Raw genomic sequence first — 13539 nt, 5'->3', positions numbered from 1 at the left:
CAGCCAGGACGGAGGACAAAACCCACTGTCCCCATTCTCAGGACAGCAGTCCTGCCCCCAGGACTCAGAGCTTAAAGTCGTGCAGGGGACCACGTTCGGGTCAATATTTGGTGAGAATGGGGGTGCCGCCGTTGGCTTCTATGCACTGGCCTGGACTCCCCTCTCCTAGGCAACGCGGTGCCTAAGGCGACAGAGCTGGCATCTCAAACCTCAACCACATTCACAAGCAAACTTGAGGACCACAAACTTCAAGCTCATTCACAGATGAACCTGGGGACCACAGTCCAGCATTCTCACCCACATTCAATTTGGGGAGTGGGGACCACCACTGCCATCTTCACTCCCTTCCTCATCAGATGTGTTACTGGGGTGGGGGAAGGCAGGGCCTCATAACCCTGCCCAGGACATCAGCACCAAAGTCTACTCTGCCCCAGGGGGCAGGGGTGTGATCGCAAGGAGATCTGGGGGAGAATTCAGAAGCAAGATCAGAAAGGATTTCAAACACTTAATAAGAAAAACCAGAGCCAGAGACTGACCGGCTCCCAGAGATGGTGCAAAGAAAGCCAGCCTGGATGGGAGCGTGAAGACTGCTCCCAACCCAGCACCAAGCACCTCCCAACTGAGTGCCAAGCACCTCCCAACCGAGTACCAAGCTCTTCACAACTGAGCACCAAGCACCTCCCAACCAAGCACCAAGCTCCTCACAACTGAGCACCAAGCACCCTCCAACAGAGTACCAAGCTCCTCACAACTGAGCAACAAGCACCTCCCAACAGAGTACCAAGCTCCTCACAACTGAGCACCAAGCACCTCCCAACCAAGAAGGTAAAAGGCCACGAGGAAGGAAAAAAGAGGAATAAGAGCACGGATGTGGAGATTATATTTCAGCTGACCAGGAGGGGCATTTTTAGTATAACAACAGCTAACTAACATGTATTGAACCCATTAATTGTTCTTGGTATTTTCTACATGACATGTGACATGGTCACACCTCTGTACAGATGGGGACACTGAGGCACAGAGCAGCACCCTGCCATCCTTGCTTCTTGTCTCTCTCCAACCTACATGCAAAGTGCCAGCAAATCCAGTTGGTTCTGTCTTCAAAATGGATCCCAAATATGGCCACTTCTCACCCCCAGCCCACTACCTCTCTGGTCCAGGCTGCTACCCTCTATTGCCAGGATCACAGTAACAGCCACTAACGGAGCTCCCTCTTTCCAGCACAAAGTCGACTCCCACTCCAACAGCCAGAGGGACCCCCTTGAGCATGAGTCAGACGGGTGACTCCTCCACTCCAAACCTGATTTGTCTCCTCTTCCCATTTTATGTATCCTCCCCTGCCCCTCCCTCACTCCACTATAGCCCCTCCAACACCTCCAGCCCCTCCTACCCCAGGGTCTTTGCACTGGCTGTTCCTCCACCTGGAATACTCTTCTCCCAGATGGCTGCATGGCTCTCACCCTCATCTGCTCCAGGTCTCTGCTCAAACGATACTAAGAGAACTTCCCAGGCAGGCTGCCAACCTACAATGGGAAGCCCCTCACCTCGCCCTCCCTGAGCTCAGGCCCTGTTTTACTCTCTGTGGCACACATCCCTCTTGGAAACATCTGTTTACGGTCTTCTCCTCGCAGTGCATTGTAAGGACCTCGAAGCTGCTCCCTTCAGCCTCTATAGCCACCGATGGATGCCCTCTCTCAGCCAGGGAGACTCGGCCACGCCAGCCACCTGCTCCTGGCAGGTGGTCAGTGACTCCAGGGGTGCTGGAGCCACAGTGCAGCGTGGAGACCATCCTGGAAGGTCAGGCTGGCCCCCGGGCAGCTCAGCCCACTTGGATGGGGGGCAAGAGAGGCCTACAGGGACGTCACTGCCTGGCATGGCCCCCCTGGGACGCTCTTCTGGTGGTGGGGGCACTAGGCTCTTCTGGCCTGACTTCAGGGGGTCAGATAGCAGGACCATAAAGTCTACCCCATCCTACTGCTGGTGTGTGTGCACACTGATCCGTGCACACACTTACATGTACACACACACACTCACATGCACACACATGTACCCACACTGGAACATGCACAGAGGCTCACACCCTCCCACTGCCACACTCAGTGGCTCAGACACACCTGCGTGCAAGTGCGCACACACGCACATTCAGCTTGTACACAAACCAGCCAGCTTTAAAAGTCGCCAGCACTTCCCCGACGTCAGAAGCCAGTTTAGAGCACTTTCGAAGTCAACACACCAAGAGCCCCTGTGGACAGAGGTTTGCTCGGCCACCACAGCACCCTTCACCCGGCCTCCGCCCCAAGTGCCCCGAACACCAGCCTCAGTGGGACAGGCCTCCGACTCCTGGGCCTGTCATTGCGCCCGCCCCAGGGCAGGCTGACACGCCCCTCCGGCTTGGCCTCCAGGCAGCACAGCCAGCATCACCCCCAGGACAGGGGAGGGCACACTCACGGGCAGCAGTAAGTTGGTGGCATCAGGACCAGAGCCAGGGGTCCTACTGCGTTTCTGTTTGAGATCTCAGAGACAGCAGAGAGTGGACAGACAGTGGGTCAGTCACTGACTGTGGGCAGGTGGCTGGCTTGGTGCAGCCCAAGTAACAGTGTGTCCTTCCCAGGCTGCGGGAGGAGGGGACCGAGGGCCAAGGAGTGACTGAGCAAACAGCTCTTGCTTGGAAAAGGCTAGAATGAGTGTGGCCTGGCTGGCCAGCGGAGCTCGGCCATCTCCCCACAATCTCGCCATCCCAGCCTTCAACTCCGAGTATGTTCTTAGCTTTACCACCACCCACAAACGCGACCTGGCCCTTGTGGCCGGGCCCTGAGCCTTCATGGGCCTCAGTGAGCTCAGAAAGGGGAGCAGAAAGCTTCTGGAAGAGACTAGAGAAACAATCCCTCAGCAAGTTCTACTTTTGGATGAGGAGTTTCGCTTTTTCCACCCGTTTTCTGCTAATGCAGTTACAAAGGGGTGAAAGGTGCAGATGCCAAGGGTTAAACGTCCGCACCTGTCAGACCCCGTTATGCAAGCAACAGAGATGGGTAATGGTTCAAGTCCACGGCCAGGCATGGCATCACCTCTGACATGATAAGTTTAACAAAGAAATGTAACTATGGAACATCGAGGGGAAAAAACTCTCAGTAAATTCTGAAAGGCAAACTCATTTTAAGATTGCCAGGTTTTCTCTAAAAAAAGTACTTGGGCTCAAGTAAGTTCAAGAGAGAAACCATGTCCCGCCCAACCCTCCCGAGGGGAGAGGCAGCTGGGTTTACCCGTGAGCAGGGTCCAAGGCGATGGCCCGCGGCTGGTCAAGGTCCTGCCAGAAGAGGACCTTGCGTGACGTTCCGTTGAGGTTGGCCACCTCGATGCGATTGGTCTCCGAGTCCGTCCAGTACAGCTTCTTGCCGACCCAGTCGCAGGCCAGGCCGTCGGGCGAGACCAGGCCGGAGATGACCACGTTCTGCACGGCGGCCCCCGTCTGGTTCAGGTAGGTCTGCTTGATGGCCTCCTCGCTCACGTCCGTCCAGTACACGGCTCCCTTGGAGAACTGGAAATCGACCGCGGCCGCGTCCTCCAGGCCGCTGACCACGATGGTGGACTCCAGCTTGACTCCGCCGGCATCCACCAGCCGCACGTCCCGGCGGTTGGCAAACAACAGGAGAGGTGAGGCTGTGGGGGTGGAAGCAAACCGTGAGGACCGCTGGCCGAGCCGCGGGCCGCACAGCTCAAGACAGGGGGCTGTGGGCACGAAGCACTCCTGGCACCCGCCCACCCGTGTCCAAGGCTCTCCGGCTCCTTCCTTCCACTCCCTAAGGTGCTGCCAGAAAGGAGCCCGGGCAGGCCCCAGCCACACCGTTCAGAGGCTCTGTCAACACAGCAAACAGTGCTGTTGCTACTGAAACCACCGAGAGCTGCCGTCCCTCCCACCCAGGCCTGGGCGACTCTTCCTGCCACGCCCACCACCTCATACACAGATGCCACGACCAGGTCACACGGGTCCTCTGGGGGCTGCAGAGAAATCACATCATCCTGGTCACCCTGACGCAGGGGAGGGGACACAAGGCACAGCCCTGGCCACGCTGCCCAGGAGAGGCCCGGCTGGGATCAGAAGTCCAGGCCAGACGGAGCCTCACGATTCCCTTACAATTCCCTTCCCGTGGCCTCAGGTTCCCACTCCGGAATGCCACCCCAAACCCCTTCGACAGCTCCGCGCGCTGCTCAGAGGAAGGTCAGGCTGCCAGGGCGAGGGCCCAGCTCAGATCCCAGCCCCTCCTCTGCAGGACAGGAGGACGTGGGGAGGACTCGAGGTCAGGACCGTCTACGGGGCTCTGCCACTCCCGCCATCACCACTGCCATCACCGCTATGTCAGCTCTACAATTCTTTGCGGCAGGAAAGGACACTGCAAAAATCAAACAATGGGATGGGGCAACTGCATCTGAGCTGGACATCCTGACCTCTTGTAAGGGAGAGATGGCCTCCCAAAACATCTGTCCCCAAATCTCAACCCCACCCCGGCCCCAAGCAGGTGCAAACGTATAATAAAGAACACACGTTGTCACAGGCTGACAGCTCTGTGCAGTTCACACGCCGTACACAGAGCTCCGAGCCTCCTGCACACGCTGCGCACAGGCGTGGGCCGTGATGACATTATTCCCATTTCACAGAAGAGGCAAATAAGGCTTCGAGAGAAGCCTGCACGGCCAGGTTCGCCTCTGCATTTTGGAACACCCGTCACGTGCTGGCTGCACGAGTGTATTCGGTTTGTCAAAATGCATCACTTTTCTGTGGATAAGGCCTTCCATAAAAAGTTGCTAAAAATTAAAAATGGAACATTCCCTGTTTTCCCAGCTGCTCACGAGAATCCTCCCCAACGTGCTGAGGGTCCTAGTGGACGCTGCACTCCAGAAGGCCCATCTGACCATCTAAGAACGCCCCGGCCCGCCCCCCGCCCACCAGCACGCAGCAGCTGCTCTCTAAACGCATCTCACTCACCCACCCCGCCTGCACACCCCAACTTCAAGACAGTGAGTCACCTTTGCCTGGAGAGAGGTGAAAAGGAAAAGAGGGGGCTTCCCAGAAGGGTCTGGATCCCGACCCCCAGCCAGAGGCTCCAGGGAGAGGAACAGCAGCGACACTCACCCCCAGAGGCCCGGCTGACAGTCGGGTACCATCTGGGGGTCAGAGGTTGGCAGGCCGTATAGGGCAGTGGGAGACGGGGACGACGCCGAGGATCAGGGAGGGTCCAGAACTTTGAGAGGAGGGAGAATCAGTGAAGACGGGAGGCAGGGACCTTTCCAGGGAAGAGGGTCGTGTGCAGGATCTGGAGGGCACGGCGGCAGCAGCCAGAGCCGGCACAAACAAAAGACACCCCACGGCACAGCCAGAGAACTCGGCACTCCCACACCATGTTTCCATTCATCGCCACCACCGGAGCAGGGATTATCCGTAATCCCATCTCACCCGTGAGGTTGACGGTGCCAGGCTCCCCAGCTCCCGGAGGCAACGTCCCCTGGCTCGTCCCCACTCATCCAGCAAAGGCGTGACCCGCCCAGGCATGCAGTGGTTCTTAACCTTCCGGGGGGTCACAAAGCCCCTGAGAAGCTGATCCTCTCCTGAGAAACGGACACACGCAGGCGTGCACACGGTGCTGTCGCCAAGGGCCCCAGGGTGGCCCCACTCCAGCCTGAGCACCTCTTGTTAAAAGCAAGTAGGGAGAAGAAAGCTGACTTCTCTTTCCACCTTAAATTAGCGCCTCTGGACGACAAGAAAAGGGATTGTCTCAAGAGGGAGTAAGCTCCCCATGGCCACAGGTATTCAAGCGGAAGTGGTAACTGCAGGTGAGGGATGAGATTCACCAGGTGGATGGCCCTCAGACAAGGAGTCTCTGATCAGCCGCTTTCCAGACAGAAGGGAGGCGCTGCGGAGGGAGGTACCCCTGGGGGGCGGGGGGCAAGTCGCCAGCCCCAACTGTTGTCCAGAAACCCAGGAAACACTTCCCCACAGCAGAGGTCCCAGAGGACCGGGGCGCAGGGGCCGGGGAAGTGGGGGGCAGGGAGCTCTTGGAAGCTGCCCCAGGCGCAAAACATCCTCAGTGCGCTCTGTTCTTTCTCCCCGAACTGGAAAGACCACATTTTCCCCCCCAGTTTACACTCTGGGCAGTTCAGGTGCGCCCTTCAAAGGCGGGTGGGGGGAGGCTGTCAATTTCCTGTGCTTTTTGGGCCTCGGGGAGGGGAGCCGGCTGGCGGGCGCGGGTGCGGGCTTGGCAGGCAGGCTCTCCCCAGGAGGAGCTGCTCCTGCTCCGAGACGTTTAGCAACCACCCACACTCCACTCTGAAGTGTCAGAGGCGCCCACTTCAGTATCCGTCACCTGAGGAACTCACGGGGCGGTGGGGAGCGCCTTCCCCAGCCGGCACAGGCCGCGCCTGCTCCCCAGTCCCCTCTTCTGGGCCTGGGCAACTCAGGCTAACGCCCCACGTGCTCTGGCCCATGCCCCACGTGCTCTGGCCCATCGGGGAGACGTGGCCTCCTCTGGGCTCCCTCCTCTCCCACTGGAAGAGAGAGGCCGGGCCAGGATGGACAGAGGGAAGCCAGCCCGCGGGGGGGATGCGGGCAGGAGGACAGCCGAGGAGAAATGTGAGAAAAGGGCATCAGGACAGGCGGCCACAAGGAGTGGTGCACTGGGCCGCGACCGGGACGGAGCGTCATGTAGCACACACACCCCCCATCTGGGCACAGGCAACTGAACCAAGAACCCGCACTCATGTCCTATATTCCAGTCGGGGAACAGACAATAAGCAATAAATCTAATAGATGAGGCAAGGTCAGTACCTCGGAACATCAACGCTGTGGTTGGAAAAACAGCAGGGAAAAGGGTTTGGGAGAGGGGGCTGCCATTTCACAGAAGATGGTCGGGAGGTCTCACTGAGAAAGTGACAGCTGGGCAAAGACCTGAAGAGGGTGAGGGAGGGCCCGAGGGAGAGTGTCCCCGGCAGAGGGAACAGCCAGTGCAAAGGTCCTGGGGTAGGACATGCGGGACAGCAGCAGACGCTGGTCCTATGTGCTCCTTCCCCAGGTGCCCATGTGCCGAAGAACCTCTCACCTCCCAGCCCACTGCACGTCAGGGGTCACGGTTGCATATCCCCCAGGTGAGGAGACTACAGCTCTTGGAAAGGTGACTTGACCTGCCCAGTCACTCCACCCAAGGATCGTGGCTTGACTGGTGGCCTGAGCTTTGGGGCAGTGAGAAGAAATGATACAATGCAAGAAGGAAGGGAGGGCAGGGTGGACAGGACAGAGCAGCTGGCCCAGCCACCACAGCGACCCAGGACCCACGCGGAGTCACCATAAAACCCAGACAGATTGTCACCTGGTGGCCACAGATGCCAGAACAGCCCTTTCAGAAAACACCGTGTCAGCTGGTATTAAGCACCATGGAAATGTTGAAGCCTTCTCCCCAGGAATCACCCTCCCAGGAATTTATCCCAAGGAACACCTGGAGGAAGGAAAAGATCCTAGTCACAATATTTGCTGCAGCCTTACTCACAATAAGAAAAAATAAACAAGAAAATACCTCCAATGGCACAGCTAACCAGACTGTCCGCTCAGTGGAAAGTTGCGTCCATTAACACGGTAAGAAAAATGCGTGCGGTCACACCAGAAAGTGTGTAAGATGTCCTGTTAGGTCCACACACACGCAACAGAACTATAAACCCTGATTTGAACTAGAATTGCAGTTATGAGAGAGTGCTAGGTGGGGACAAACACGGGAACGGAGACTGGACAAGGGAAAGACGACCTCACAGAGTGTCTGGGTGAACATAATTTTAAAGTTTTTGAACCCCAAATTCCACACGTGTTGTGATGAAGTTAATTGTGCAAATACGATTTTCAGGATCATATATCACAAGGGCACACAGACCAGGTCGGACCCCCGCGTGGGAGCCCCGAAGCCAGCTCAGGGTGACGGCTCAGAGCTGCCCCGGCTCAGACCTGGCCCACCAGACCTCAACGTCCCGTCTGTGAAATGGGAGTAATTCCTGTACCCTTACATGAGAGACTGTGAGGCTGAAAGAGGACAATTCATACAAAGGTCCATTTTAAACACTCCATAAATAACAGTCAGGGTGGTGGTGGTTGTAATTAATTAAACGTTGCACTCATCCAGCCCCAGGCCAGCTTGGCTAGAAAGGAAAGCACGTGCACACAGACTCAGGGGCCCGGGTTCAAATCCCAGCCTGGACTCCAGCTGTGAGATTTGGGGTAACACATCTCATCTCCACTCTGAGCCTCAGTTTCCTCATCTATAAAGCCAAAAATGGTAGCTGTTCTTAAAAGGCACCACTGGCTGCTGTGGAAAGAAGTTGGCAATTTCTTCCCAAAAGTTACACATGGTTACCACGTGACCCGGCAATTCCACTCCTCGGCACGTGCCCAAAAGAACCGAAAACAGGGACTCCAATGAACACACATTCACAGCAGCGCCACTCACAACAGGCAGAAGGTGGAAGCAGCCCAAGGGTCCATCAACAGACGAATGGATGGACACAATGTGCTCTATCCACACGACGGAATATTACTCAGCCATAAAAAGGGATGAAGCACTGACAGACACTACCACACGGGTGAACCTTGAGAACACAATGCTACATGAAGAAGCCAGACACAAAAGGCCACGTGTTGTAGGATTCCATCCACACGAAACGTCCCAAACAGGCAAATCCATAGAGACAGACAGCAGATTCGTGGTTGCCATGGGCTGGGGTGGGGGGTAGGGAGGAATGAGGAGTAACTGTTTAATGGGTACGGGGTTTCCTTTGGGAACGTTCTGGAATGAGACAGAAGTTGTGGCTATACATTGTGAATGGACTAAATTCCACTGAATTATTCACTTTGAAATAGTTTAATCTCACGTTATGTGAAGTTCGCCTCCCTAAATTAATAATTTTTTTAAAGGCCACGCCGCATCGAGAGCCTGGTGAATTCCCTGTGACAGGCTTCCTTCACCCTGGCTTCCCAGTTTAATCAGGAGCAGATGACCCCGTCCGCGACCCTGGATTGACACAGCCCCTTCTCAGCACGGCCCTCCGGACGGCCCACAAGGTCCTATGTGGCTTCTCGCACCTCCCTGGTAGGGGAGCGGGAGCCGACCATCCCCACCTATTTCCAGGGTGGCTCTGACGTCCCCAGCACCCTCGGCCAATGAGTGTCAGACAAAGGCCACTCTCTCCCCTCCCACCTCGGGTCCCAGGACCCCTGATTCACTGACCGTCTCTACCGCAGCGGAACCAGAGTCTGGAAATCCCAGCGCCAGCCATCCCGGCTCACCCACGTAAGCCCAGCCAGGATTTCTATATAGAATTCACAGCAGATGGCACGGCTTCCGTTCCGATAGTCCGGACGGGACACCGTTCACATGGTTACACCAAACACAACCCGACCCGAGGGAACCCGATCCCCTGCTTCTACACCCAAATCAGCCACATTTTTAGGACAGGCCTCACGACAGACACCAAGCATAAGTTACACTGCCCATTGGAGCAGGCTGGAGCTGGGACACGACCCACGGCTTTATCCATCAGGAACGGTCCTTCGTCCTGCGCCAGCCCTGGGGGGAAGGCCAAGAAACGGAAGACAAGGTGGGGCCATGTTCGAGGAGCCTGTAGTTCAGTTGGGCAGGACACACACTGCACACACATGCGCACGTGCATGCACACCGTTGAACAACCACCTATGCAAGAGGACAGGGCAGATGAGTGACATGGACAGGAGGTGCCTGGAGGAGAAAGAGCTGTCAGGTGGTCCCGGGAGGCTTCCTGGAGGAGGAAGAGCTGGCTCTGGGTGGTCCTGGCAGGCTGCCTGGAGGAGGGGAGACGGGAACCTGGAAGTATGAACAAGACTTAGCGAATGCCAAGTATGCCCTGGCCCGACACCAAGATGCATCCATGCACTCAAGTTAATTAATTCTGTTCACAATGGCTCACAAACAACTTCTGTGACGCCTCCGGGTGCCTTCTAGCTTGAGTTCTGGGTATTCATGCTACCCACCCTGGGCACCTCCTCGGGCTCCCACCCCCAGGGGGAGGGATTTCTCCTTGCCACCTCTGCTAGGCGCCATACCTCCAGGTACACCGAGGTCCGCTCCTGCCTTCCCTCCGCTGTTCTCTTGCCTGCTTGTCCAGCCCTGCGCCAGCACCACGTGCCCAGGCAAGAAGGCTTTCCAATCAGCCCCGACGCCTGGTGGAGCCAGGCCCTCCTGACTCACATCCTCCAGGAGGTCCCAGCTGTCCCGGGCCCACCGCGCCCCCTTACACAGTTTACAGCCAGCTTCCCAAGTGCCACAAAATCTCAGCCGGGATTGCTTACGGCATCTTATTTAAAGTTTTATAAGATGAAAAAGCAAAGATATCGCCGCTCAGCTGGTGGGAGAGAGAGCGCGATGCAATGATGCACTGTCGTTTGTGCTGGCAAAACCCTGCTCTGCACAGTTCATTAAAGGATGGCGGGGGACGGGCGGAGGTGACGGCTGCACAGCCATGTGGATGCACTTTGTGTACGGAACTGGACCCTTTGAAAGGGTTAAGAGGGTCAATTTTACGTTCGGTGCATTTTAACACAACTCAAAATAATCATATAAATAAAAACGGATGGTGTAGTCATATTACAGGATATTATCAGCTAATCAAAAGAATGGCTTAGAACTATGGTTGCAGCCTTCATTCAGCATTTTGTTTTTAAAAGTTGGCTGGTCCTTAAAGCGCTCCCATGACATACGATTTAGCCGTTTATTGAAGCCAGTATAGACTCCTCTATTCCTATTTTGTTAAGCGGCTTAAGATCCAATATTCTCATTTATTTGGATGGTCAAACTGTCCTAGATTTGGACAGTGAGGGTCGCTTTACTTTGGCTCTCCTGTCCTCTTGGCATATCCCCATTGTCCCATGAGGATTTCTTGACTTGCTGGCACAAGAATATGCTCCAGGGGCCGGCCCGGTGGCACAGCGGTTAAGTGTGCACATTCTGCTTCGGTGGCCTGGGGTTCGCCGGTTCGGATCCCGGGTGCGGACATGGCACTGGTTGGCAAGCCATGCTGTGGCAGGCGTCCCACATAGAAAGTAGAGGAAGATGGTCACGGACGTTAGCTCAGGGCCAGTCTTCCTCAGCAAAAAGAGGAGGATTGGCAGAAGATGTTAGCTCAGGGCTAATCTTCCTCAAAAAAAAAAAAAAGAAAAGAAAAAAAAAGAATGTGCTCCAGGCTCCTGTGTATTTTCCCTGCCCCAGCCCTGGAATCGGCCTTTTCTCCAGGAGCTGGTTCTTCCGAGTGGAGAGTGATCTTTAGAAGCCAAGATCTGGGCACAGTGGGTGCTCACAGCTATTCAGCGACAAAGCTGAGAACACAGGCACGGCCCATCCTCATTATTCACAGATCGTGCACCGGAGAGCTCGCCCACGCGCTGACATTTATTTATAACCCCCAAACCAATACTCCTGGGCCTCCGTGAACTTTTCTGGACACGTGCGTGCACAGAATGGTGAAACAACTGAGTCGCCCAACGCACAGCTTCCCAGCTGAGGTGGGTCAAGGCAACGCTCCGGCTTCTTATTTTGTCTCCTACTGTAAACACTGTCCCCTCCAGCCTAGTCAGTGCCACGTCGTCCACACTTCTGTGCTTTTTGTGGGTGATTTACAACAGCCCCCAGGATTGGTGGTCAAGTGCTATCTGGTGCTCATGAGCACAAGAAGGCAGCGGTGTGCCTCACGGAGAAAAGGTGTGTTCGATGAGATTCCCTCAGGCAGGAGATACAGCCTTGTTGGCCGTGGGTTCCAGGTTAATCAATCAACAATATATATTAAATATGGCTTTTTTTTTTGAGGAAGATTAGCCCTGAGCTAACTACTGCCAATCCTCCTCTTTTTGCTGAGGAAGACTGGCCCTGAGCTCACATCCGTGCCCATCTTCCTCTACTTTCTATGTGGGACGCCTGCCACAGCATGGCTTGCTAAGCGGTGCCATGTCCTCACCCAGGATCCGAGCCGGCGAACCCCAGGCCGCGGAAGCAGAACGTGCAAACTTAACCGCTGCACCACTGGGCTGGCCCCTAAATATGGCATCTTCAAACAGAAACGTGTAAAACAAGGTTGTGTATTGACCAGGAGACGAAAATGTTGTGACCAGAGGCTGGCAGGAACCTAATCCCGTGTTTCTGCCAGGAGCAGTCGTTCGGTATTCACTAATTCAGTGTTTGCGGTGACTTTGTAGGACAAAACTAGAGTGAATAATGAGAATCGACTGTATGCATACAAGTATACCTTCACACACACCCCCACAACTCCTTCTCTATTTCTGTGTGTGTGTGTGTGTCTGCACGTGGCAAAAATCCACAAGTTCATGGCAGCCCTTGCAATTGTGAAATCTCTTGGGGATACCCTTCTAATCTCCCCCTTTCTGCATTTGTCACCCTTCCCCCTTTCTACCTTCTCCAAGGTGGAAGTCTGGCTTTTGTGATTGTCAGTATATTTACTTACGTGCTCAATGTCACCAGCTCCTCACCAGTCCTGTAGCCCCCTGCCGGCCTGCCACCTCTCTCCCCACCCCCACCTTGCTTCTCGGATGCCGGGCGCCCCCGGCCACGTCAGGACTGGCACCTCTACTTGGTGCCCGGCCCCACCCCACTTCCTTGACTGCCAGGCAGCAATATTTCTGCACCAGGAAGGGAAGGGAAGGGAATAGCGCCGTGGAGAATCGCACTGAACCAACAGATCAATCTGGGAAAACGATCTCTCTGTGACATCACAGTCTTTCTAGCCACGAACACTGATTATTTAGGTCTTCTTGGCTGTCCCTGTAAAATTTTATTTTTTTTGCCTCCAGTCTTACGCGTTATTTCTTAGATATAATCCCCAGAACTTTAAATAAAATTCAAGCCATTTTAAAAAATAATAAAACCAGCACGACAACAACAGAGAGATTTTGCAAAATCCGCATGAATCTTAGGATAAAACATGAAACTTCAAAGACGCCCGGGTTGGGGTGGGAGCAAGGTTTAAGGCAACACGGACGCCTCCCCCAACGCCCGGCAGGAAAGTTCCATTTCCTTTCTAAGAGGAAACGCGAGAAAAGTGCTGACCCAGCTGAAATCTCGGGGACTGAGGAGAAATAGACAGTCCCCGAGGGTCTCCCCAGCTCTGAGCTCAGAGTTCAGTGTCCGGTGTCCAAGGCCAGGTAAGAAGCCCAGGCTGGTTTGCCAAGGACGAAGCTCCGAGATCCTCAAATGGCTGGAAACGCTCATTGCTGCACCATGAGCAGGATTCCCAGCAGAATCACACCTCAGCTTCTCACGGAACCTTCTTCCTTAAGGGAGAAGAAACACCAAACAGCCTACTCACTTCCACGTGCGCAGCTCCCGGAAGGCGCCCCACACCCGTGCTGCCCTCTCCCTGGGGTGGCAGCGGCCACGTGGACCCTGTGCAGCCACGACGACCATGATTCCACAGACTGAATTCCCGATTTCCTCTCGGGCTCTTCCCCAACTAAGATGGGCTGGGCTCGGT

The 13539-nt window shown here is 55.4% G+C and overlaps 1 protein-coding gene across 3 annotated transcripts in view; it reads right to left on the bottom strand.

The window, feature by feature from the left end:
- Positions 1–13539, bottom strand: part of LRP5 (LDL receptor related protein 5) — a 107588-nt gene that overhangs the window by 74357 nt on the left and 19692 nt on the right. For all 3 annotated transcript variants that reach the window (XM_070230237.1, XM_070230236.1, XM_023654608.2), the window contains exon 2: positions 3261–3657. In XM_070230237.1, coding sequence (XP_070086338.1) covers positions 3261–3657 — 397 coding nt within the window. The remainder of the gene's footprint in view (positions 1–3260; positions 3658–13539) is intronic.

This window comes from Equus caballus, chromosome 12 (assembly GCF_041296265.1).
Source record: "Equus caballus isolate H_3958 breed thoroughbred chromosome 12, TB-T2T, whole genome shotgun sequence".
Taxonomy (NCBI): domain Eukaryota; kingdom Metazoa; phylum Chordata; class Mammalia; order Perissodactyla; family Equidae; genus Equus; species Equus caballus.
Note: the sequence above shows the minus strand (reverse complement) of the source record. Positions and strands in the feature narration are given on the sequence as shown.